Below are 27708 nucleotides of genomic sequence, written 5' to 3' on the forward strand. Positions count from 1 at the left end.
GAGGCTTAGGAGCAGATAAAGTGCGGCTAGGTCACAGCTGCAGTCAGGCCATTGGTTTCATCTGAGCCTAGCACAACAATTTCCTAATACACCTGGGCTGTACTGAAACCCAAATAACTGTCCCAGAAGCAGACAGGCTTTCTGAAAAGCCTCCAACAACATTAATTTTATTCACTTACCTCAGAATCATCTTTGATGTTGTCATGTTTCCGAGATGAAGAAATATAAGCAACTAGTAAAGAGAAGGAAGGAAGGACGGAAGGGTTTTTATAAATGTCACAGGAGCACAGTAGATCCTCATCCCATTGCAGGGTGCTAGGGGCCTCAGACAGGATGGCAGTGCTCAGGGGCCGATCCAGGAAGCAGCCCACCAGATCCTAGTTTAAAGAGTGACAGGCTGACCCAAACCTGCTGTGTGGACATGAGGGTGGAACACTGGGAGAAGCTACAAACTCCTTTACTACGACAAGGTCACAACCTATAAACCCATCAGACTACAAGTATTATATGCTGAAAATGCAGTGTGCACAGTTAGTTCATATAGGGCTGGGATTGTGGTGCATGCCCATACTCCTAGTACTTGGGAAGTAAAGGCAGGAGGCTTGTACAGTTCAAGGCCAATTAGGGCTACAAAGTGAGACCTTGTCTCAAACAAAAAAGAGGGCTGGAGATGTGGCTCAGTTGGTAAAGTGCTTATCTAGTATGCACAAAGCCCTGGGTCTAATCACCAGTGCCACAGAAAGCAAGTGGGCAGGATGGCATATTCCTGTAATCCTAGCATTCCACTTGGGAGACAGAGGCAGGAGAATCAGACATTGACAGTCATTCTTGTCTATATATTGAATTTGAGGGCAAGTTGGGCTACATAAAACCCTGCCCCCAAAATCAAAACCATGGGGTGAGAAGATAGCTCAACAGGTAAAAATGCTTGCTGCACAATTGTGAAGACCCTGAGTTTGGATCCCTAGCATACCATAAAAGACAGGTGTGGTGGAACATGCTTGTAACACCAGTGCTGGGGGACTGGAGACAGGAGGATCCCCAGCAACAGCATAGATACACACACACTCTTGTGTGCATGCACATGTGCACATACAGTCAAAGGAGAAAGAGGAGGAAGAGAAGAAAATACACTTAGTATGCTATCAAATAACGACTGAACATATACCTAAGTTGAAAATACCAAGATGCGATTGTGTAGGTAGACTTTCTTTCATACTACCATAATGTGAAAAATCTTAAATAAAACCACTGAAAGTCTGAGACCATGTGGAGGCACAAGGTTTTGGTATATCATCTTCCAGTTTCTCTTAGGAGAGTATGAATGGACATAAGTAAGTTCATGGCAGAAGGGATGGGAGGGTAGATGTTGGAAAAGCAGATGATGGATAGATAGGTAGGCAGATGATGGATATGTGAGAGGGGAGATGATAAATAGATGGATGATAAATGGCTACATGGATGAATAACTGAATGATAGATAAATGGATGGATGGATGATGGATGAGTGAGTGAGTGAGTGTGTGTGTTTGTGTGTGTGTGTGATGGACAGATGGGTGGGTGGGTAGGAAGAGAATCTGAAGGAACAATCTCACTTTTTTTTTTTTTTTTGAGACAGGGTCTCACTATGCAGTCCTGGCTAGCCTGGAACTTGCCATGCAGACCAAGCTAGCCTCAAACTCATGAAGAAACCCACTTGCCTCTGCCTCCCAAGTGCTAGAATTTAAACGCATGTGTTACTGAACCTGACTCTGAATTTTTTTTTCACCTTAAAAAGAAGTCTTTCCTCCTTTGTACTGTCCCCAAATACAACACCTGTGCAACAGCTACAGGTCGTATGGAGCCACCTCCATGGAGGTCAGCTCTGTGTAGTGTCCAGTGTGTGGGAGGTACCTGGCCTGGGGGGGGGGGGTCACACATCAAGTGTTGTATAGAACAACTGAAATCAGCACAGAGGAAGAGGATCTCAGGCCCAGGTTCCCAGTGATGAGATTACTGCCTGGCAGCTACCAGGGAAGGCCAGCAGCCCCACCCATTTCCACGGGGACAGAGGGGTGGCTGTGCATAACACTGTCCCCAGCCCAGCTCACCCACATTGACTCTTGGAGAGCAGGTAGGAAGGAGTCAGGAGGAAAGGCCAGGAAGATGGAGAGGAAGGCACTCCAGGGCTCAGAAGAGGGGGGCCCGCCCAACTGAAGAAAGGGGGACCTACTTCCATCAGTTTCCTCTGAAGGAAGGTCTACACCATCATTCTTGTCATCTACTGGAGGCTCTTGGGAAGGCATGACAGAATCCTGCAAGAAAATGATGGTGTTGGAGTGATGGAGAAGGAGTTAAAACCCAGCTGTGATGTCACGACTACAAACTGCACGTGTGTGTGTGTGTGTGTGTGTGTGTGTGTGTGTGTGTGTGTGGTGATGGGGAGAGCACAGAATAGATGATGACTGTTACCTATGAGTCTACAGGCTGAGGTAGTCGCTCAGTCAGGATCTTAGGTTATTGCCTTCCCAGCAGATGTTTCATAGAAGGGATGCTTTAAGCATGCTTGGAAATACCCCCTTGCCACACTGTGGACATCTAGCTGATAGCCAGGCTCCCAATTATCAGTCTAAGGGCTCTGGGGCCCCACGTAGCTGAAGTTATAATAGAGACAGCTTACAGTGATGGCCCCGAGGGTCCAAGCGCTGGCCTCACTGAGCTCTGACAGGTCACATTTCTGGGCTCATTTCATTATCTTAAGGATATAAGGTCCTATGTGCCTTCAGGTTTAGAGTAGACACAGCAGAAAGGCTCTCTAGGGAGAGTGGTCTTATGGGTAACTCATGCTCTAGTCTGGATCCTGTTCTTCGATATATGGAATATGGATATACCACTTTAGGGGAATCTTTCTTCTTCATTCTGGCAAGATGCAGATGAGCCAACAGCCTTCCTGGGGGCGGAGGCCTTGGGCCTGGCAAACATTGGGTGGGGCCAGAAAGTATTCTACACCTAGGCTAGGTGGCACAGGCAGACTGGCTTAAAGTACAAGTGATAGAAAACTCAGTTAACAACAAGCTAGGGGGACTGGACCCTTCCAGTCCCACAGCTCAGGATGAGAGGTCCTGTTCCAGACTCTGCCCATAGTCATCACTGCAGAACAGAGGCCTCCTCCTGTCTGCAGGTGGGATGTAGTGTCACAGCTCCATGGAAAGAAAAGGACCAAGGATCGCCAAGGTCAACTTGGCCAGGGGCCCAGAGGCCAGCCACCCCTCCCCACACCCTGACTCACCATATGCCTCCTGCAGGTCAGCGGGACGAGGACGTGGCAGCGTTTATGGACCAGCAGCTTGCAGTTGATGCACCTGTAGCCCTGCCTCGCGAGACCCCATATCCTTTCGCTGCACTGGCCACAGTACGCTCTCTGTGGATGGGAATGGCAGTTATCAGGCCCAGCTGGCCCTCCTAGAAGCCCAGGCCACATTTAGAGAGTCTGGCTGAAAACTCAGGCAGACAACACCTTTGCCAGAAGATACCACATGAGAGGGGTCTGACACCTCCTTTCTGAATGCAGGCCCATTCCAGCTCAATAGTTCCCTTCTTGGGCTAACATGAAGGCCAGAGGTTGTAAGACCAGGCTGTGGTGTCTGCCAAGGTGGTTCTGTTAAGAGTCCAGCAGTCCAGGTCAAGAGGAAGCTCCTGATGACTCTCTTTCAAATTGACTGTCGTCATCCCAAAGGTGACTGCTGACATTCTGACTTGGAAAAACCGTGAATGGCTACATGGCAATTATGTGAGGGTTTTATTGTCCAGAATTTTAAACAGTCCTTTATTATTCATGATTCTAATGAATCTGAAAGTAATAACTGTCAGCCCCACTGGTGGTATGTCCATGACTTTTGTAATTTTATAAAGTCTATGTGAGAAGAACTATGTTCAGAATCTAGTCACACTCTGGCAAATGGCATACCTGCAGCTCTGTGGCATCTACATCTATAAACAGAAATGTGGGCGCTCTGTTGTCTCAGAATTAATAGCTTCCTTATGTGTTTTGGGTTTCTTTCAATCTTTTTGAGACAAGGTCTCATATAGCCCAGGCTGGCCACAAACTTGCTATGTTATCAAGAATGACTTTAATGCCGGGCGGTGGTGGAGCATACCTTTAATTCCAGCACTCGGGAGGCAGAGGCAGGTGGATCTCAGTGAGTTTGAGGCCAGCCTGGTCTACAGAGTGAGTCTTAGGATAGCCAGAACTGTTTCACAGAAACCCTGTCTCAAAAAACCAAAAAAAAAAAAAAAAAAAAAAAAAAAAAAAAAGAAGAATGACTTTGACACCCCCCCCCCCCCCCCCCCCCCCCCGCTTCTTCCTTTGAGGCAAGGTTTCTCCCTGAACCTGGAGCTCATTTGGGCAAATCCCAGTGACCCTTCTATCTCTGTCTCACTCAGTGCTGGGGTTACAAGCATGCATGACCATGCCTGCCTGGCTTGTTATTCAGGTGTTAGGATCCAGACTCAGGCTCATGGTTGTGCAGCAAGCCCTCATGGCCACTGAGCCATCTTTCTAGCCCAACCTTAAACTTCTGATTTTCCTGCCTCCATTTCTTGAGTGCTGGGATCACAGGCATGCACAACAATGCCTGGTCTGTCATGTGGTGCTGGGGTGGAATTCAGGGCCTTGTGCATGCTAGACAAACATTCCAGTGACTGAGATAGATTCCTAGCTCTTATCTTTCTGAGAAAAGGTCTTGACACGTAACCCAGGCTGGCCTCAGCCTCCCCAGTTCTGTGATTATAGATCTGCATCACCATATTTGGACAACAAGAGCTACTCTTACCAGGGCTAGGACAGGGCAGCTGCTGACCAAGGGCAGCACGAAGTTGACAACATGGGCTAGACTAAGACCTCACACACATGTTTCCTAGGGGAGCTACCAAAACTGTACCAATGGCCTTTTCCTTATTTTATTTTATTCTCATTTTTTTTTTCTGAGACATGCTATCTCTATGTCTCCTTGCTGGCTGGAAACCTGCTATGTTGACCAGACTGGCCTGGAAATCAGAGAGAGCCACAGTCTCTGTCTCTAGAGTGCTGGCATTAAAGGTACACATATACTGCCACACCTGGCTAGAGGCTCTTTATTTAAAAAAGTCTATACTTGAATCATCAGCATTTCAGAAAACATGCCATTAAAACAATAAAGCAAAACCAAAGTTCCAGGCTTCTTATTCTCAGGAACTCACAGGAAATAGATTAATGGGATAAAAACATTTTAAAGTCTGTCTCACATGCTGCCAGTTTGTTTCTTGTTCTTGTTTTTCAATCACGTATTTTAATTTTTCAAATATATCAAACATTTGTTTTTGCATTCAGGCAGGCCAAGCCTTCCTCCTCAGTTTCTGCTGGCTCCTGACCAGGATGACGAATTTCCTACTATGTTTTTTCAGTTGCTGATTGTGAGTCCAGATGTCCAATTTACTATCTGTAGGAATTCTTTCAAGTGCCTTCAAGAGGGACAGTACTTGCTTCTGCCAGCTGCCTGGGGACACTGCTGGGCTGGACCCTTAGAGGGTATATGTATGTATATGAGGTCCAGTGTGAGGTTCCAAGTTCTTCGAAAGAGTATTCCTGTTCCCTGACTTGCTCTACCTGGGAAGGCTGGGGCTCACTGGAAGACTCAAACCCATTTCTCTCAGGGCCTCAATTACTGGAGTAGATACCAATTCCAAGTTCCCTGTGAAAGGGTGTTCAAACCACAGCAGGTCAACCTAGCTCATGACCATCACTTCCCCTTTTTTTGGTATATGAAATATATGTGCCTTTTTTACTGGCACATTGCTGTACCTGCTGGCACTCATACTATCTGTGGCTTTTGAGTCACAATGGTAGCACCAAATGCTGCAATATAGGCCGTGTCCTTAAAAACTGAAAATACAAATTCTGGTCTTTTGTAGGAAATGTCTGTTAACTAATTGAGTTGCTTCAGACAAAAGATCTTAGAAGAAATCCTTGATGGACCTACCAGGTGGCATCTCCTAAACCTGCCCACTCCAAGAAGCTTCTTTTCTTGAGATCCTGGGGAGCATGCTCTACTGCTTCTATTTACTCACAACAGAAGACAAAGTATCATCTACCCAGCCTGCCCTGTAGCCCAAGGACCCATGTGTACCAGCACTGGGTAATGTGGCCACCACAAGGAAGACACCATCAACTGCTGTGGTTCATGCCCTGAGTGTGGGTTGCCCCTCTGTGAAAGAACAGCATGGGGCGGACTGCTGGAGGCAGATTCTTTTGGACAGAAGTAGGGCAGAATACATTCTAGACGATAGAGTCCATGACTGCACCCCACCCTGGGGCTACCCCGACCTCATTGTAACTCACACAGTTAACCCTAAGCAATGATTATATTCAATGCCCTTGACACTGTCTGAGAAAAATGTCTGCATTTAAAACGTATCTGTAAGGGTCAAGCTGTCTGCATTTACAAGCAATTACACTTGTTAGACACTCACAACTCTGCTGTCGTGGCATTTATCAAAAGCTGATTTGCAGAGGCTGGGGCGATGGCTCGGTGTTAAGAGCACTGGTGGTTCTTGTAGAAGATGCAGATACAACCCTCTAGAATCCAGTTCTGGAGGATCTGACTCCCCCTTCTGGCTTCTGTGGGCACTACAAGCACAGGATGCATATGCATACATGAAGGCAAAACACCCACACACATAAAACTAAAAATAAGTATCTCAAAGAAAGAAGGAAAAAAAGGTGGGGGTGACTTGCAGGAACTCCAAAATGGCAACCATTTGTGTTCTTTTGATCTTTTATTCCTTTAGGTTTTATTTGTTAGTCACTTTTTTTTTCTAGGACTGGGGAGATGGCTGAGTTTGTAAACAGAGAGCTTGATCTCCATCACCCACGTGGGGAAAAAATCCCAGCACTGAGGAGGTAGAGGCAGGCAGAGCCCTGGGTTCAGTGGCTAGCTAGCCTACCTTATGAATTCTGGCCATTCCCTATCCCAATAAAAAGGCAGATGGGCACCTGAGAAATGGTATCTGAAATTGTCCTCTGGTGCACTCACCCATGCATCTGTCCATCACACACACACACACACACACACACACACACACACGAATGCCCATATACATGCAGACAAATTTTCCTACATGGTTTCTATATTTAGTTTGCTTAGAAACCAAGGAAATCTGAATTGTCTAATGCAGCTAATTCTAAAAATCCCACTGTTCTCCAGTGCCTGCTTTTCCCTGGAGGCTACATCACTTCTAGTTTTTATAATTTTCTTAACCTCACTCTCTCTGCAAGAGAGCTTGGATGTTCCAATCCCTTAACCAACATTCTCAGCATAATGGAGAGGAGAGTTCTTCTCCCATATATTAATGCTAGAGCTAAGGTCCTCAAGGCAGGTCCTATCCCTGTCAGATGGTTGAAGGCTTGGTGTCACTTTTAGATCCTCCTTTTTGGGTCTCATAGAGGGACGTTTTCCTTCTGAAAGCCAAAGTGAGGTTGGAGGGCAAACATAGGGCCATGGGGGTGGGGGGTCACAGCTCCTGTAGGACTCACATCACATTCTTCTAGTTTGCTAATAAAGAGCATGGGAAGGGACTAGGAAGATGGCTTAGTTGGTAGGTAAAGTGCTTGCCATATAAGCATGAGGACCTGAGTTTGACCCCCCAGCATTCCCACAAAAAAGGCAGGTGTGGTGGTGCATGATTATAATCTAAGCACTGGGAGCAGAGATAGGAGGACCCTGGGGGTTCACCGGCCAGGAGCTCTGGGTGAACTGAGAGTTCCAGGTTTACTGAGAGACCCTGTCTCAAGAATTAAAGTGGAGAACGGCAAAGGAAGACACTTGATGCCAACTTTTGGTCTCCACCCAAACCTGTGCCTATATGCACGTGTATCCACATGGATATGTGCACACACACCCACATGACCACACATACTACAGGGAGAGGTTCCTGGTGATGCCAGAGTCCTGGCCTGTGTGCCAGGTGGTGTATAGGCTTTGTCTTGGCCATTGGTCATCCATCAATGAAGGAAACAAGTATAAGTTACAATAAATAGTACTTCCAGATTCCTCTCCAGGACACTGAGAGGAGGTGGGCTGTTGGGCTGCCTGAGACTCCTGCTCTGGCTTATGACAGGTTCACAGGAGAGAGGGCACCTGGCTGTACAGATGGGCAGTTGCTTGTTTCACAGAAAAATGCGGGGGCTGGCACTGGGTGCTCCAAGGCCAGATGTCTCCATTTCTCCACATTCCCAGCAGACAACTTCCATCCTGGCTATCCGGCTGGCTTACTGTAAAATTCCATGAACATATCCTGCTGAGCAGTAGAAGGGTAACAAGACTCATCATTCCAGCCCCTGCTGGCCTCTGAGCACCCTGGCACCCTTTTACCTCTCTGTCTTGATGATACGAGGCCCTTCCAAGGTGAGTGACAGTCTGTGGTTCCTCTACTGTCCACCATGGCTCCCAGAATTCTGCTCTTACAATCCATTCATTTTTTTGTTCCCCACTATCCTCCAGCCAGCCCCCAAGCCCCAGTCTCCCAAAGTAACCTTTCAATTGTTAGTCATGTAAAGAACAAGGCAGTGTTCGTTATGTACCTACTATGTGTCAGGTCTGGGGAGTACTAGGAGCATTTTAATGGGACAGCAGAGACACAGGTCTATTGGGACCATCCCCAGCCTGGGTCAGTATACCCTGACATTATTTGGGTTCTACTGTGCCTGCTGTATCCTGGATTTCCAGCATCCTCTCTAGGCTGACTTTCCAGACACCATCTCCTCCAGGGAGTCTCTAGGATCTCTAGGCAGTACCTGGCTGTCTTCCTAGGCATTGGCCTGTGTCTCTCCTGAGCCCAATGCTGTCTACAGTCTGTTCATTGCTTCTCAGCCTTTTGGCCAAGATCAAGTATACATATACCCCTGTGCAGTTGCTCAGGAGCTTTTCCTCTGCTCCTCTACCACTCCAAGCCTCATCAGCTCCTGGGGTAGGAGTGAGGGCGGTCCCAAGTTCTTGACACATGATGGGCACCCAGTACACAGGTCCACAGAGGTACAGCTCACACTCACAGAATTACCCAGGAACATAGAGGCTAGTATCTCCATCGACAGGGCTGATCTACCTAACATGCCTGGAGAAGAGACCAGAGAGGGACATGACAGTGAGTATAAAGGGAGTCTCAGTGGCTGCCCTTAAGAGGCAGTGGCCTCTATGTGGCTCTCACACTATGACAAATACCGACTTGTCCTGTGCTCCTTCTCCACCCCTCCTACCAGCATCCATATGTTACAACATTCATGTTAGGGAACAAGACAGAAGGGAACTCTTGTCTAAGAAATAGCCGGGCTGGGGCTGACCCCATAGCTTAGTTACCACAGCTCCCAACTGTTAGGCCCGCGGTCACTCAGTGCTGAAGTGTCTTCCCAGCACGGGGACAGAGTGCAGGGTTAGCTGGGAAGCGGCACTGGAGTGTAATGGTCCCAAGCAGTCCTGCAGTGCAGGTAGGACCCCATGTGTTCACAGGACCCACATCACCCTAACGTGTGCGTGTTGGCCACAAAGGACAACAGGCACTGCCCTTCACTGTGAAAGGGGGCCACTGCAGTCACCAGGCACTGCACACTGGAGAACAAAGATGCGCTATGATGAAGAGACCTGAGGGACTAAGGCAAAGTGTCACTCAGAAAGGACTGGCCACTGGAGTACCGAAGACAAGAAAGTAGAGGGATCTGGAACTTTTGGGATCCAAGGAGACCCTTACAGCCCACCCGAAGCACCATGTGTTCAAACGGGCAGGCAGGCAGGTCCTCAGGGCCAGAGACAATGAGCAAAGACGATGTAATCGGGGCAGGAAAGGACACCCAAGACACAGCCGCATTCTCGTGCAGTGGCTACTATTCGGGGGAGTGGCTGGAGAAGAATTCGGCAGGCAGGCTCGGAGTAGCCCCTAGCACATCTCCACAGCCCTGCAATACTGGTTAAGCTGGTGGCTCAGGACTTTTTTTCAGGGCATGCTGAAGGAAGCCCAGCGCTGCACAGCAGGAGCAAGGGCACTTCTTGCCTTTTCTTTACTCGTAGAAGCAATAAAAATGACTCCTTTAAGGGAGTCACTGGCGCGATGCACTCACCCTGTTAAAGCGCTTGGCTTGGAAGAGGTGGCCGTTGGCGCGGTACAGCTTCCTCCATCTTCTGGCCCCACGGCGGTAGATGGATTCTAGAAAGGATGTGAAAATTGTGTAAGGAAGCAGCACTGTGATACAGGAGCCCTGCCCCTGAGCCCAAGGTGTAGATGGGGACAGGCCGTTCCTGTCTAGGTTGGCTGGAGCTGTGGCTACAGTCCCGGCTGAGGGATGCCAGAACTAAAATGACAGTTTTTCCAGGTAGAGGCTCCCCTTCACCTCTCCTCACATGGTTCTCATGTTCTCAAAGCTGTGGCTGCTGGGGATGGCAGCTCAGGTAGGAGAGGCCTTGCAGAGCAGTGGAGATACCCGGCATCCGGCAGGAACAGGCAGGCTACAGTAGCAGGATGTCAGTTCCTCTGACCTGGACCACTCAGTTCCCAGACTGATTCCCAACTTGTTTTCCGTCACTCTCCTTCCCTCTGGGCAGCTTCTGAAAACCAGGCCCTTTTTTTCCATACAGGGAAAAGGTTCAAATGGACCATGATATTTACATATGACCATCCAAGGAGGAAAAGTGGATGGCTAGGCTGGCAGCTGGCTACAGTCAGCCAGTACACCAGCACTGTTTCAGTGACTCACCAGGCCCAAGGTCCTTCTCACCCAACAGACCTTGGGGCAGAGGAAGGTCCAACTTTCTTGTGTATTTGTTCTGAGTCCCAAACTACCCCAAACATCACTTTGTGTCGTGCACTATTCACACTAGCATAGTCCCTTTTTAGAAACACCACTGAAGTCCCAGCAGAACTGATGCTAGTCACGACCCCCAAATGCCACAAGACCAGCATACAGAGACAAAACCTCCAGAGACACAAGGTACAATGGGAAGCTTTGTGCTTTTATAAAATCCGGTAGCAAGAGTGACTTTCAGGAGCCCTAATGAAAGTACTGAGAATATTCCAAAGTGGAGAGTGCAACGGAATGTTTTTAAAACAAGCAAATTACCAGCTTTAGCTGGAAACTGCTGAAATCAGGTCACAGTAACTACAAAACATGCTTCTTTCTCTTTAAAGGGGAGACTCAGTGAGGAGCCGGAAGCCACAGTTCCTCTGGGAGCTCAGGAAGAATGAAGGCTCGCCCACCACACCCAAGTGTAGCTCCCTCACAGGCCCTGCTCATAGCTCTGATGCTCCCAGAGTACATACAGCCTGAGTGGCTGACACTTGATGGAAACCAAGCATTGACTGGTGACCCCCACAGGGTTCTAGCCTCAGATGAGACCAGGACAGAAGTAGTGCTGGCCTTTGTCCCCCCACTTTACACACTGGGATGGAAGGTATATACTAGTGGGAGGGGCTAAGCCAGCGTCTGCCTGCCCCATGGTTCTGGTGAGCCCCTGATGAGTCCCATGCACCTTTGTCTATGGTTACAGGGCATGGCCTGCCTCCCCTGGCCCACCCACATTTCTAGAGATACCTAGCCAAGGAAGCCCAGGTCCTTGGCTCAAACAACTAGCCTTACTGTGCTCCTGTACGGCTCCCACACCATCTCATATCTGAAGGGAAGGGGAAGAGTATGAGGTAACCAGGGGACAGAGAAGCAAACTCAGGAGGCAATATGGGGACAAACAAGGACTTGTGGACTGAGTCCTTTTGTCCTGTATTTCCCATTAAAGTCATCAAGCTCAATTACAGAACTGGAAAGTGAAGGGCAGTTCCATGCTATCCTGGACTACAGAGAATTGAAAGGAATCTAACGTACCCTAGAAGGGGCCAAGGCAGACAAGAGAGCCCTCAATAGGACAAACATCCTGAGGGCAGGAAAGAGAATCCTGTATTGGCCCTAGGTTTGGAGCACAGAAGTGACAAGGGACCAGGGCTGACAGCAGTGCCTTGTCACCCAGAAAGCCTGGACTTCACTGTTGAGGGATGGCTCTATCCACAAGCACACATGATGGAGTCCTGACTAGTAGCAGGGCTGTATTTGGAGACGAGGCTGAGAAGGTGAAGAGAGGGCTGAGAAGGTGAAGAGAGGGCTGAGAAGGTGAAGAGAGGGTGAGGCAGCGCCCCAGTTAGTGCCTTCCCAAGAAGAGAGCTGCGCTAGCTCTCTAAAATATAAGGACATTCAAAAATGTGCTGTCTGAGAGCTGGAACCAGATGACCACATGCTGGCTCCTGACCCTGGTCCCCCAGACCTACACCACGGGAAGGCAAGCTCCTATAGTGTATGTCTTGGCATGGGGCGTCTCATTACGGCAGTCAGAATGGACTAAGACCTTTGCCTTCTGCCATGCAGGCATTCGGTCTTTTAGAGAATAAGAGGGTGAGCATGAACAGCAGAATGACAGAGATCTTACAGAAGAGGATGTGGGGAACGCTGAACCTGTGGGGAGACTCTGAAGATTCTCAGAGCAGCAGGTGAGCACAAATTGAAACTTACAAGTGCAGGCCCAAGTGGACCAGCCACATGCCCTCAGGACCAGGAGTAAGTAATCGATGCTGAAGGGTGTCTACAACCACAAAAGAATGTACACTGGGGATGGGGCCAGCTTAGTGGATAAAGCATTTGCTGCAGAAGTATGAGTATTAGAGTTTCGATCCCTGGAGCCCACCACAGAAACATTAAGCAGATATGGTGGACATCTGAAATCCCAGCATGTGAGAGGCAGAGATAGATAGGGTCCCTGGGGCAAGCTGGCTAGCTAGACTAGCTGGAAGTAGCAATTCATGTATGATATATCATGTGTTTTATATATATATATATATGTATATGTGTACATAAACATATATATATATATAAAATTATACACATATTTATTATAAATTAGAGTGAGCTAGATGACACAGAGCCTCTATACACAGGTACACATGTGAAGGTGTGTGTACTCCCACATACACATTTGCCTCTACACATGCAAATGTACACACATCCCATACATACATAGGAGAAAACAGAGAAGTCCAACACAAAAGGTTCCCTCAACATTTGAGGGATCAGCTAAATTAGTATCACACAATCTGTCATGGTTTCAAGGAAGAAGGGCATCAGTGCCATCACTCATGCTCTGGGGAAGGCTTAAGTTGGCACAAAAACAGGTCTGTAAAGGGGAATGTCTGCTCTTGTGGTGCAGAAATTCCATCACTGCTCGATCACAGCCTGTGGAGAGCTCCCACAGTGGCTCCCCAAGCCTGTAAGAATGCTTCAAGCCACATGTGGGATGGGGCATACCCATAATCCCAGCACTTAGGAAGCTGAGGCAAGAGAATGGGAAGTCAAGGCTAGCCTGGGCTACAAATGGAGACTGACTCTCTCTCAAAAACAAAACAAAACAACAACCAAACAAAAAAAACTCAACCAAACAAAAACAATGATTTTTTGTTCTTGTTTTGTTTTGTTTAAAATAGGGTTTCTCTTTGTAGCCCTGGCTGTCCTGGAACTTGCTCTGTAGACCAAACTGGCCTCAAACTCAGAGATCCACCTGCCTCTGCCTCTTGAGTGCTCCCAGTAACAATGATTTTTTTTAATGCTTTAAAATTTATTTATTTAGGGTGGTGGTGGTGCATTCCTTTAATCCCAGCACTCGGGAGGCAGAGCCAGGCGGATCTCTGTGAGTTTGAGGTCAGCCTGGTCTACAGAGCGAGATCCAGGACACAGAGAAACCCTGTCTCAAAAAACAAAAACAAAAGAAAAATTTGTTTGTTTGTTTGTTTATTCATTCATTCATTCATTCATTCATTCATTCATTCATTCATTTATTGCTGGGAGTGGTGGTGCACACCATTGATCCCAGCACTCAGGAGGCAGAGGTAGTTGGATCTCTGTGAGTTCAAGGCCACACTGGAAACAGCCAGTCATGGTGACTCACACCTTTAATCCCAGGAAGTGATGGCAGAAAGCAGAAAGGTATATAAGGCTTGAGGACCAGGAACTAGAGCCTGGTTAAGCTTTTAGGCTTTTGAGCAGCAGTTCAGTTGAGACCCATTCGGATAAGGACTCAGAGGCTTCCAGTTTGAAGAAACAGATCAGCTGAAGAATTGGCAAGGTGAGGTAGCTGTGGCTTGTTCTGCTTCTCTGATCTTTCAGCGTTCACCCCAATACCTGGCTCTGAGTTTGTTTTATAAGACATTTTAAGATTCATGCTACAATCCCCCAAAGCTCAAGTGCTGGAATCTCAATCACCAAAGTCATGGGCTGCTGGCACTTTGGGAAGCAGTTAGGGTCAGATGAGGTTAGTTGTAAGTGGGGCACTCTATACTAGGGCATTAGCAGCTATACAAAGGGGAAAGACACAAGCTAGCAAGCTGCTCTGTCTCCCATGTGGCTCTCTATAGGATGACACAGCTTTCTGTCCATACCTTCTAAAACATTTGAAATAAACCATTTCCTGCAAACTACCACATATCAGGCACTCTGAGCAGCAATGCAAAATGGATCAAAACTTGCTGTGAACGGCAACTGTAAAGGCAGGATTGGAAGCACACCCTGCACCTTGTAGGCCAGGACAGTGTGCTTCAGGTTGCTCAGGATTCTGTCAGGGTGGGTAGGCTCCGAGGCAGCCACAAGACTTAACAATGTTGGCTCCTCCACCTTAGAAAGAAAAGCTGAAATCACGAGAGGAAAGAAGGCATGAGAACCACTGAGAGGCCATGACCTCCTATTAGGGGTTGCCTAGAATGGCCAAGATGACCATGGACTTTCTGACGAAAAGGTCCAGGCATGTAGATGTGCACACAGTCTGTCCTGCTCAGCAGGAGTGCAGCCTTGTTACAGCCTTTATTTGGAGGCTGAGTGTGCTTTAAAGAGTTGCACATGAATGCCAACTTGACAAGAGGTAGACCTCTAGAGTTCAGTGTCAACTCTGTCAGAGTTAAGCACTATTCTGATGTTTCTAAATGAGTGTGTACAGGGATGAGGCTGACCATTAAATCTGACTTTGAATATGGCCCTTCTTAATGGGTGGGTCTCATCTAGTCAAAGCAATGAAAAGACTGAAGACCATCTGTAGTGTAGCATGATTCTTAAGTGTTCTTATTAATGAAATCAAACCTGAGGCCAGTAATTGGGGTGAATGCTGGAAGATCAGAGAGTCAGAACAAGCCATAGCTACCTCACCTCGCCAGTTCCTCAGCTGGTCTTGTTTCCTCAGACTGGAAGCTTCTGTGTCCTCATCCCAAAGGCTCTCAGCTGAACTACTGCCCAAAGCTTAAACGCTTAACCAACCAAATGCTTAACTAACTACATGCTTTACTCCTTTAGTTTCTGGTCCTCACGCCTTATATACCTTTCTCTTTCTGCCCCCACTGCCTGGGATTAAAGGTTGGGTTTCTGGGATTAAAGGCATGGGTCACCATGCTTAGCTGTTTCTAAAGTGGCCTTGAACTCAGAGATCCCCGGCTAGCTCTGCCTCCCAAGTGTTGGGATTAAAGGCGTGCACCACCACTGCCCGACTTCTGTTATGGCTTGCTCTTCCCATTTTCTAGCCACCATTTTCGGCTTTGTTCTAGTGGCTGTCTGTTCTCTGACCCCAGATATGTTTATTTTGGGGAACACACAATATTTCAAGGAACACAATACCCACCACAACCATCGTTGGGTGGATGTGGGCTTTGTGCCTGACTTGACGCCTACCTTGACAACTTTAGACTTCCTAACCTCCTGTGGATCAATTCCTTTCACTATATACAACCTGTTGGGTATCTCTAGAGCGTCCTGACTTACACAGGACCCTCTTGGGGAGCTACATACTTTGGAGTTCCACAGGAAAGTAGTTCACAGTTGTGGCAGTGGGTACCCCGAGTAAATCAGGGGAGCCCCAGGGTGCAGATCCATGCCTGTGCCACTGCTGAGAATAATGACCAGGAGAATGAGGAGGTACAGCCACAGTCAGTTGTCCTTCATGTAAAAATAAATACCTCAAATACTTTGACTGCACTTTAAATTAAAAAAAAATTATTTTATGTGGGTGTGTTTTGCTTGAACATATATGCATGTTTGGTGCCCATGGAGGCCAGAAAAGGGAGTTACAACAGTTGTGATACAACATGAGGGTGCTGGGAATTGAACTGAGTCCTTTGTAAGAGCAGCAAGTGGCCTTAACTCTAGCCCCTGGTATACTTTAAGAAAGGCAATGGGACAATTCTTGTGCTGTGGTGGTTTGGATAAGAATGGCCCCCATAGGCTCATATATTTGAATGCTTAGTCATCAGGGAATGTCACTATCTGAACAGATTCAGAGGTATGGTCTATGGAGTAGGTGTGGCCTTACGGAGGAAGTGTGTCACCGGGAGTGGACTTCGGGGTTTCAAAGCCCAAGCCAGTCCCGGTGTCTCTTCCTGCTGCCAATGGGTCCAGATGTAGAACTCTCAGCTACTTTCCCCTCATCCATGAAAACTAAGACTGGTGTCAGCCTCTAGCCTTTCCAGCCTGGTGCCAGTCAGGCCCCCTCAACTTCCTTCAATGAGCTACTTTTTTGGTTTTTGAAACCTGCAGAGAGCACAGTGCTTCATGAAACTTTTTGCCTGGGCTCCACCATGCTCACCCACTTCTTGATTGTTACCTTTGTCACAATCAGTGAAGCAAAAAGGATGCTTTGTAAAGTCCACACTATTCAGATTTCCTTAATTTCTCCAATTGTCCTCTTCCTTCTCCAAACTCCATCTAGGATTCTCACACAGTATATATGGTCCCCCATCTCCTTGGGGCTGTTTTTCGGAGTTCTTGCTCTTAATAATCTTGCTGGTGTTGAGGATTCTGGCCAGGGACCTATGGAACATTCTCCAGTGGTTAACTACCTATGGTTTCTCAGGGGTGGACAGGGTTATGACACCCTTGGCTTCCAAATCAACTGAGCCTTTCTAGAAATCTGAGTTCCCACTAGGACTGTAGCTGCTAAACCCTAAACTTTCAAACTGTGTACAGATTTACTAAAAGGTTCCCTAAGAGCAATGTGGCCCAGGACAAAGCCACAGAGTCCCCTATGGTTTTTTAGGCCTGTGGGCTGGGACCCTGGAGACCTTGGGGGAATCCAGCTGCCTCTGCCACATGCAAGCCAGTTCCACTTTCAGAATTTGGTTTTTCCTGGAAAATGAAAGCTGTACTCCTGACCTAAGTGATGGTCACCAGTATGCGCACAGAAGGATACGAGTGAGTCAAGCTTGCTGAAGATGAAGGGATGCTAGGTACCTACCCTCTGGGGAAGCCCAGGCTGTAAGGAAGGGCTGGAGGACAAGGACAGCCTACTGGGGCTGTGTGATGCTCCCTGCACAGTGTGGGAGCTGTCAGTGTTGGTCTGGCACCTCTGTCAGGGACACCTGACTTCTGCAGGTATCAAAGATGAGCTTTGGCTTGGGAAGAAGCCTGAACTCTGGGTGAGGTTGCCACTGGGGACTCAACTGCTACCTCCCTGGGTGCTGGCACACAGTGAACAGCAAGTCCTGGAAAGTGTGTGGGCTGCCTGACAACCTCGGGGAGCTCTCTGCTTGTCTTTGAAATTCTATAATTAGGCTGGTCACAGGAATCTTAACAAGCTCTGTTTCCATGGTAATCTAGCATCTTGAGCACTGACAAGGTGAAAAGAAACCCACTTTTTAAAAAGCTGAACTCCAATCAACTGACTGTGGACAGACCCGCCTCTTCCAGGCTTGGGGATGAGCAGGTGGGCTGAACTACAGCAGATCAGAATAAAGCTGGAGGGTTCCTCACTTGTGGGGTGTGGGATGTACGGTATAATGAGTACAGGTCACAGCAGTGTCAAAGGGCGACCCTGTGTTGCCAGGGATGGGAAATGTGCCAGCAATTAATCTCATGGAGAGCCTGGTGCCTTTGGTGGCATCCCTAGGCCAGTGGTCAGCAAAGATAAGAAGCCAGTTAGAATCCTAAGGACCAAAGAGAGTCCACAGAGCTTGAGAACAGATGTCGTCATAGAGGGCAGGGGCGGAACAGACACTGCTCAGGGTCACAGTGATTTTGCCGGGATTCTGTTTGTTTTTCTCTACCATACACATATGCAAATCAGCTTATCCTAGGACTTCAGAAGTCCAGTTAAAGAATGATTGTGCCGTGGGAAAGAGGCAATGAAGGAGCCACACAGGCTGTTTCATTAAGACGGCAGGTATCTGGGCCTACAGCACTTCAGGATCTGGTGCTTCCAGAAGGCTATGAGAACAAGGATCTTCATTCCTTCCACACTGCCAGGTGGGCACCATCCCAGGAGCTGGGGGTAGGAGCAGGGATGGGTGGAATGGTCCTTCAAAGGTGGGAAAGCTGGGTAGGGTAGCACATCTGAATGTGCATTCGCCTCCTCCCGCTAGGGACTTTCCCATCCCAGGCTTTCAACTCAAACTTCCTGTTTCTAACCACTGATCTATTTCCTAGCTGAAAATATGACTTATACATGCCATGCTTTGAAAGGTAAATGAAGAATAACATTGAAGTCACAAAAACAGGCCTGGATAGAGGTATGGGAACTGCTGCTGTGGGAAGTTATGGCTGCGTGGGAGATGGGCCTGTTTGTGAACAGCAGGCCCAACCATGGCTCCCACGCAGGCTCTCCACCCTTTCAGCTACTCCATCGTTCTGTGTCTAGGGTGTGTCCCTCTGCAACCACAATACACCAGAGGATGTAGAAAAACACGGAGCAAAGAAACAGCCAAACAGTTGACCCACACAGGGGAGCTGCCTTAGTCCCCCATCTATACAGAGCCGGTGAATTAAAGATGGGTGAAAAGCACATCCGCTGCTGCCCTGCAGAAGATGGAGACAGACACACCAGAACACAGGATTTCAGTGGGAAGGACAGCAAAGAGACAGGCAATTTCCCCAGTGTGATGCACGAGCCTCAGTGGAGACTAGTCCAGGCCACACACACTGGAAAGGGACCCAGATGGTGGTGTGGGGAGAAAGATAAGTTGTGATACCCCAGCTCTTAGTTGGCTAAGACAGAATTGCTATGAGTTTAAGGTCAGCCTGGCCTGCATAGCAAGACCCCATCCAAAATAAAACAAAACAAATAAAAAAGTCAAAACAGAAAGAGAGGTTAACAGAAACGGGGGGTTGGTGGGGGTGGTGGTGAATATGCATGGGCTACACTATGCACACGTAGGAAAATGTTGTAATAAAGCCCATTACTATGTATAACTGGTATGTGCTAATGAAAATACTTAAAAAGTTAAAAAATAAACTGAACCAGGGTATTAAGAGTCAGCCCTCTAGCCTCAGTTTCCTTTTTTGGGCAGAACACAGGGACAAGGCCCCTTCCTGGGAGTGTACAGTTACTACAGATTCCATAGTCACAGGTCCTGGTGGTCCCACCCACCCCAGCCTTGAGATTGCACATTTATCATCTACACTAGTCAAGAGAAGAGTGTTCTAGTGATCTCAGTGGCCAGCACAGGTCCTGAAGATAAGGATTGATGGATAGGCTGTCTAATTAGGCATGGTGGGATACCCTGGATGCTCACACACTGTGTGGGACTGCAAAGAGGCAGAGTGAGTTTGGGCTACCTTGTGGTCACTGCTCATTGCCTGCAGGTACAACAACCTGTCTGTGACATATACACCTATCCGCCATGACACCAAAGCTGCATCAGAACCCTCACTGCTAGGCTACACTATCATGTCACAGATGAAAATCTGTGAGGCAGCCTGTCTCACAGGGAAAAGGACATGAGACTTGGAGCTTGTTTCTTAGGTACCTGATGCAGGTGCATAAGAACCCCGTGACCTCCAACAGTAACCAGGCAGTGAGGTCCCTAAGCCTCCAGAGTTCAACCTGCAGGAAGATACCAAGATACCCTCCCAGCAGCCAGACATTGCAGACAAGTTCTGTGAGGCCGTCATGGCAAAGACTAGGGGAAGCCAGATGCCGTCTGGGGGAGCGGTGGGATGAATCCCAGAACAGCTGCTCTGTGGCACCAAGGGAAGGAAAGAGAAAGGCTTACGCTGGTGTGAGACAGTGGGCGGCTCCTTCCAGAGGGAAAATTGTCCACGTGGATAGTGGTGTTGTGGCTGGATCTTGGGGGCCCCCTGCTGGAAGGTCATGTCTTGACAGGGTTTCTGAAGGTGCTTGGCCAAACCTCTGAGGGGAAAGTCTACCTGTGTCTGACTGAGCCTCTCCCAGGGAACAGGGCTAGAAAGCAGGCAGCCAGAGTAGGACTAAGGACAAGAGCAAAAGAAGTCTTGAAGTGAGGAAATTGAGCTTTGGGGAGGTGTGGAGAGCTGAAGTGACTGGTCAGCTTCCTATGTAACCGTGGCCCACACAGGTCCAGAAGATGCAGGAGCTTGATGCTACCTCTTGACCTACTAAAATCAAGTAGGGGTGTGAGAGGAGGGGCTGCCTCTGGGTGCCAGGAACCCTGGTACAATTCTGTGTACAAGTATCCTCTTGTGATTAGTAATCATTAAGAAAACTGACCCTAAGAGGTCTAGAGAAAGTTCAGCACATTACCACCATCACACTTTATGGCATAGTTGATGCAAAACCACCAATGTACTGTGACACAAATTGGAACAGCCAGCTGGGAGGTTGACCAGTATTTTCATAGTTTTTTGTTTTGTTTTGTTTTGTTTTTTAATGGAAAAACATCAACTTCCAGGCAGTTCAATTACCATCAATTCATGCTTAGTACAGCTCCTGTACCAAAAGGGAGCAGACACACACAATAGGCAGGTACATCACTGCCTATTCCCTCCCCCCCCCCCCCCCCCCCCCCCCCCCCCCCCGCCACAGCCAACGGACTGGATTCAACCCTTAGATCTGAGGGCCAAGAGATCGGGAGCTAGAATCTGGAAACCAGTGAAGGCAGCAATGGCAGCACACAGGGCACAGAGGGGAGAAACAGCTGCTGCTATGCTGAAGTGCTGCTTTGGTCGACAGCTCAACAGGAGGATCACTGTTGAGAACCACGGTGGGGAAACCACATAGCTTCTGCCAGTCTAACCCTCCAACCGAGGGTGAGTGGGAAGCTGGAAAACCAAAGCCACACTGCAGGAAAGGGGCCTTGGCAGGCATGTGGGGCCTTAAACAGAGGTTGCTTTCTGACTCTCTGGGGTGGACATGGAAAGCAATGGCTGGGACTCAGTTCTCGGACGTCTGGCTGGAGACAAAAACTGGAGTTCAGCTTCTGAAACCAACAGGACAGACCTAGAGCCCTGCCTGTCTTTGCCAGGTGAGCACCACAGCAAAGGCCATAGCTGGCACTTCCTTCCACAGCAGGCACTCTTCAGATAGTTCTAGAGGCTTAAGGCTGGACTGAGTTCAGGGGAGGCCTCTCACTGACTAGCAGACAACTGCCTTCTTATGTCCTTCCTGGTAGGGAGAGAGGTGACAGCAAAGTCTCTCCAGGTCTCTTTTTGTAGGGACACCAACCTCCTTGTGGACCCACCAGCATGACCTGCATCACCTCCAAAGGCCTCATTTCTAAGCACTGCCACAAATAAGTTGTTTCAAAATGTGAATGAGGGAGTCCACACACCTTCAGTCCTCAACATTCCACCCCCAAGACTCCCAAACTCATGTCCTCAAAGGCAAAACGTGTTCACTGCACCCTGCCAGCCCCTGTGTTAAGTCTGAGATTGCTTCCCCCACCTCTTCCCACCACTGCTGAAATGGAAGGACACAGGAACCAGAGGGAAGAGACCACAAGGGAAGAGCGGTGCTGTCTGCAGGGCCTTTCCATTCCCATGAGATGTCACTCTTCGAGATGAAAAGCATGACATAGGTCCCTCCACTGTGACAGGGTCTTGTCCCAGTAAACCCACCAGAAATTGAAAATAATGTGTTCAGCACTCCTGACCCGGTGAACTCAGGTAGAGATCTAAATCTGGGAGAGGGAAGTGCTACCTACTTGGAGCCCAAACTGAGCAGGAAACATGGTTCACTCCTACAGGAAGGTAAATGCATGTCACACAAAGTCCAGAAAACTAGTTGTTAGCAAATCAGTGGTTTAAAAAAAAATTACAAGATATTTCAGGCAGAAGGAAAATTTTCACAGGCAGACAGGATGAAATACTGCATACTGGAAGGGCTATGGAGGCTTACAGCTGAGGTGCATGGGAGGGTTCGGGTAGGTTAAGTGTCAATACTATGGTGCCTTACACATGGGACCTGAACACCTGCAGATTCAGATGGTGGAGAGCTAGAGAAAATCCCCAAAATAAACCACATAGGCAGTAAGTTCCCCCCTTTCTTCACCACACACACAGCAACCTGAATAGCTATGCTTTTATGGGACAAGTGAGGCTTGGAGGACAGGACATACCCACCCTCCAGCTTACAATGAGCTCAATTAAGACTTCCTGACTTACGATGGAGTGAGGTTGATACAAACTCAGCAGGAAACTCAGTTTGAACTTGGCATGTATCCCTGGCTAATGATGTACCCACAGTTCAATCCTCTTATAACACTTGACATGGCAGTGAGCAAGAGTCCCCTGTGTACCTGAGTTCATGAGGTAAACAACTGAAGAAATTCTGTGGGCCAGGTGTACCCATTGATTTCAACTTACAGCAATTTCAATTTCTGGTGGGTTTACTGGGACAAATATATCACGCTGGAGGGACATATGTGACACTTCATGTGGATGAAAGTGTCCATCAAAAGGAAGACACAGACGCCAAATGTGGCAGAGCATGCATGGAACCCCAGCTCTTAGGCAACTGAAGTAGGAGAATGAGAGTTCCATGCCAGCCTCAACTACAATTAACTGTTTCTCTTATACGTTGCCTTGGTCCTGGTGTTTTGTCACAGCAATGAAGAGTAACTGAGACACAGGGCCTGTTGGATTACGCACTGGGAAGGCTAAGGCAGGAGGATCCTGAGTTCCAGATCAGCTTGAGCTACACAGTGAGACCTCGTCTCAAAATGCCACAAAAGCACAAAACAAAACTAACAAAACAAACTCCCTCAAATGAGGTCAAAGAAAGAGGGCAAAAGAAACTAAAATATTTCCAACTACATGATGGCAGCTGTTCTAAACTCGGGGGGCACAGATAAAGTGCAATTAGAGAAAAAAATTAACAGGGTAGAAGGGAAAAACACTAGAAAAACGATTTATGCATCATCAATCTGTACAAGTAGAAAACAAAAAATAGGCAGGGCATGGTGGTGCACATCTGTAATCCCAGAATATGGGAGACTCAGGCAAGAGGATTGTGAACTGGAAGTCAGTTTATTTAAGGGGAAAAAAACCAACCAAACAAACAAACAAAAAACAATTTAAACCCAAAGAAAAAATAATAAAGAGCAGAGCAGAAATAGAACACAGAGCTGAGTGGTGGTGACGCACGCCTTTAATCCCAGTTCTCGGGAGGCAGAAGCAGGTGGATCTCTGAGTTTGAGGCCAGCCTGGTCTACAGAGGGAGATCCAGGACAGACAGGGCTACAAGGAGAAACCCTGTCTTGAACTCGTCATCCTCCCCAGAAGAAAAGAAATACATATAAGAAAAATAAAAATAAAAAACTGGTTGTTTGAAAAGAGCCAGACTTGATAAATATCTCACAAGAGTGATAAAGTGCACTGAAAGCAGGTATTGGCCACTGCCGAGGCCTCTACAGGCTTCGTAGCTTTTTTTTTTTTTTTTTAAACCAGAGCTGAGGACTGAACCCAGGGCCTTATGCTTGCTAGGCAAGCGCTCTACCACTGAGCTAAATCCCCAACCCCAGGCTTCGTGGCTTTTAAAAGAAAAAGAAGGAAATGTACTCTGTGCAAGGAAACATAATGACTCTAACTTCACCAGGTCCTGAGAACACATCTTACTAAATGTGACAAGTGAAATACAAAATCTGTATAGTTGACTTCCATTTGAAAAACCAAGCCTGCAATTTAAAGAAAACATACCCACAAAGTATACAAGGCTCATGTGACTTCATGGGTGAAACTTGCTCCTCCCCCACAAAAAAGCAGAGTATTAATCTGTCATTTAAAAAAAAAAAAAAAAAAAACTTCCTGAATATAAAAAAAAAAGAGTTCTTTTTTAATTTTTTAAGGCCAACAACCCCAACAGTTGACAACATTACAAAAAAGGAAAATTACAGCTCAACCTTTTCATAAATATAATTACAAAAACTCCAAACACCGTATTAGCAAATTGAATCTACTTAAGTATGAGATGGATAATGTATGCTAAAGAAGCCAGTCAGACAGCATTAGAAACCAACTGATATAATTTACTGTATTAGCAAACATGAACAAAAGAAGTTCATGTTCGAAGAAGAAAGAAAGCAGTTGGCAAAACGGAGCATCATTTGAGACAACTTTCACAAAGGAAAAAAGCAGATTATGATAGTGGGGAATTACCACAAACACAACATTGCTAACAGATTCCTTAATGGTGAATTCTGACAGCTATCCCCTGAAGCCAGCCACTGCAGACACGCTGGTGGTCACCAGTCTTGCCCCACATTGTTTCTGGAAAGCGAACAGTACCAGGCAATGAAGAGAAGGAGAAATAAAACTGCCATTTGCTGACGAAATGATAGCATCTGTAGGGCGTGCAATGGGACCCAGTGTGACTGTTAGGTCAGGTCTGTGAAGTGGGACAAAAGGGGGAATGAAATGTCCAAATCTCTCTACACAACTCTATAATCGAATAGGACACACTATTTTAAAAGTAAAATAGCATTAAACTATCACTACATTAACAGAAAATGTGCTGGGATCATTACACAGAAGACATATTACATGTGATTACGAATGTCACTGAAATAATCTAATGAAGGCATAAGTATATATTCATGGATTACAAGCCTCAACATTGCAAAGATGACAATTTTCCCAGACTGATTTATAAATTGATCTGCAATTTAAATAAAACTTAAAACAAAAACAGGGTATTATGGAGCCTAGGCTGGCATCAAACTTGATATATAGTTGAGGCTGGCCTTGAATACCTAATTTACTGCTTCAACCTCCCAAATGCTAGGACTGTTAGTGTGCACCACCATGTCCATCTTCCAAATAGAAGGTTGTGTGTGTGTGTGTGTGTGTGTGTGTGTGTGTGTGTGTGTGTGTGAGAGAGAGAGACCAGGGAATGGAACTTAGGGCCCTACATGTGCTGGGCAAGTGCTCTGCCACTGATCTTCACTCATCCTGGCTGGTGTTCTGAAAACTAACAAGCCAATTGTAAACTTTGTATAGAATGTCAAAGATGAAGAATAGCAAATACAATCTTGAGAGAATATAAAACTGAAAGGCTTTACAAGATAAAATATCATGGGTCACTGATTTCAAAGCCTGAGTAGTTAAGACAGTGCGGTTGTGGGAAGGCTGAGGAAATTCACGAAGAAGTCCCACAGACAGCCTCATTGGTGACAGGCCCACTAAAGCACATGGGTAAAGATGGCCCTTAGTAAATTTTTTTTTTTAAAGATTTATTTATTTATTATGTACACAGAAGAGGGTGCCAGATCTCATTACAGATGGTTGTGAGCCACCATGTGGTTCTGGGAATTGAACTCAGGACCTCTGGAAGAGCAGTCAGTGCTCTTAACCTCTGAGCCATCTCTCCAGCCCTCCAGAACCCTATACTTTACACCATTTAGAATATTCACTCCTAGTACTTGGAGAACTCATTTAAGCCCACAAAGTATGGCAAGGGAGGATATGTTAGTGGCCTTGGACTAGGGGGCAGGATTAAAAAAAAAAGGCTCTAAATATAAAGATTTCATTTTATGTTCATCTAAAGAAATCATCAGAATGAAGGGCAAGCCACTGAGTGAGCAGAGACATTTGTAATACAAAAATCAAAGACCTCAGAGGCTAGACAGACAGCTTAAGGGTTAAAATGCATTATTATTTGGTTTCCAGCCCCCATATTAGGTAGCTTACAACTAACTAAAAGTCCAGCTCCAACATGATCTGACATGGCTAGCACCTGCACCTGCATATACTTGCGTGCACACACACACACACACACACACACACACACACACACACATACACACGAGGAATAAACGCAGGTGTGGTGGTGCATACCTTTAATTCCATTAGGAGGTGGAGGCAGGCAGATCTCTTTAAGTTTGAGGTCAGCATGGTCTATGTAGGAGTTCTAGGCCAGCTAGAACTACATAGTGAGACAAATAAATAAAACCTGAAGAAAAAAAAGACATCATTCCATATGTAAAAAAGTGTCTATGAATTGACAAAAATTATCACCCCAGTTTAACTAGTTTTAACTAGTTTAGTAAAAATTAAAGGAAGCTGTAATCTCTGCACTCAGGAGTTCACAGACAACCTAAACTACATAGGAGACAACATGGTTTCAAAACCCAAAAAAAAGTTTAAAAATACAGAAGGCAGCTGGGAAGTGGTGGCGCACGCCTTTAATCCCAGCACTCGGGAGGCAGAGCCAGGCAGATCTCTGTGAGTTCGAGGCCAGCCCGGACTACAGAGTGAGTTCCAGGAAAGGTGCAAAGCTACACAGAGAAACCCTGTCTTGAAAAACCAAAAACCAAAACAACAACAACAACAAAAAAAAAAAAACAGAAGGACCCCCAAGAAGACAGATTAGAAATAACCAAGAAGTATCCAGTGTTGTAGCTTTAGATATAACCCTGTCCTTTGTAACAATGGTGACCTGGACTGCCTGGTCTACATCAGTCTGTGAATTTTATTTAGTTACCGACCCCTGCCCTCACCTTACAACAGAAGCAACTTTGCAATGACAGTCGTCCCTTTCTTTTACTGATAGGAACATTTACTGTCTCATGGGATGAAGTGCCCTGGGATTTTAGGGCTGCACATAATTAACACATGTCTTTGGCTGGGCCTGGCACCTACAGTTTCAGGCAGAAGTTGGAATCCAGGAACCTAAAACTCTGTCTCAAAACAAAAAAACAACCCCCCCCCCAAAAAAAAAGACTTTAAATCTATGACAATTTTATCTTTTGATATAACTCAGCCTTGAAAACGGGCAGGTATGGCTGGGTGTGCATGCCTTTAATGCCAGCACTCAGGAGGCAGAGTCAGATGATCTCTGAATTGGAGGCCAGCCTGGTCTACAGAGACAGTTTCAGGACAGCCAGGGCAACATGCAGAAATACCCTGTCTTTTAAAAAAAAAAAAAAAAAAAAAAAAGGAAGAAATAAATAAAAAAAATGTGAATAGGTGTGTTCACAGAACGGGATTCTAAACAGGCAGAAGTATAGTGTAAGAGCAGATCAGCCTTGAGCGTGATGAGCTAGAGTTCCTTAGGGCCACAGTCTGGTTTATTGCCCCAAACCAAGAGTTCCAGGAAGGATGCGGATCTGGAGAAGGAGCGTATGATACATAAAGGTTACTCCTATCCCCAAGGCTCAGAGGTCCTCAGACTCTCCAGAGGGAACAATGACTTTAGTATGCTAAAGAGCAACCTCTGGACCAAGACAGCTTCAGGATTTGCTAGTCCCACAAAGACACAGCTACCATTAGAGGGCTGTGACCTGAGCCAGATCCCCAGCCCAATTACTTTCTTCATGTGATCCCATGCCTATGTTAAGGAACTTCCAGGAGTACCCTAAAATGACCGGGGGGTGGGGGTGGTGTCTGGAACTCTGAGAAAATCAACTTGTCTTGTTTTAAACCATCAAGTAAGGCTAATCTGCTGCAGCAGCTAGCAG

At 46.9% G+C, this 27708-nt stretch overlaps 1 protein-coding gene across 3 annotated transcripts in view; it reads right to left on the minus strand.

Moving 5' to 3' along the window:
• The window catches only part of Prkcz (protein kinase C zeta), a 115936-nt gene that overhangs the window by 32211 nt on the left and 56017 nt on the right, over positions 1-27708 (minus strand). For all 3 annotated transcript variants that reach the window (XM_036177543.1, XM_036177546.1, XM_036177544.1), the window contains 4 exons: positions 10124-10209; positions 3269-3400; positions 2213-2294; positions 180-232 (listed from right to left, as the gene is read on the minus strand). In XM_036177543.1, the coding sequence (XP_036033436.1) occupies positions 180-232; positions 2213-2294; positions 3269-3400; positions 10124-10209 (353 nt within the window). The remainder of the gene's footprint in view (positions 1-179; positions 233-2212; positions 2295-3268; positions 3401-10123; positions 10210-27708) is intronic.

Source organism: Onychomys torridus, chromosome 2, assembly GCF_903995425.1.
Source record: "Onychomys torridus chromosome 2, mOncTor1.1, whole genome shotgun sequence".
NCBI lineage: Eukaryota > Metazoa > Chordata > Mammalia > Rodentia > Cricetidae > Onychomys > Onychomys torridus.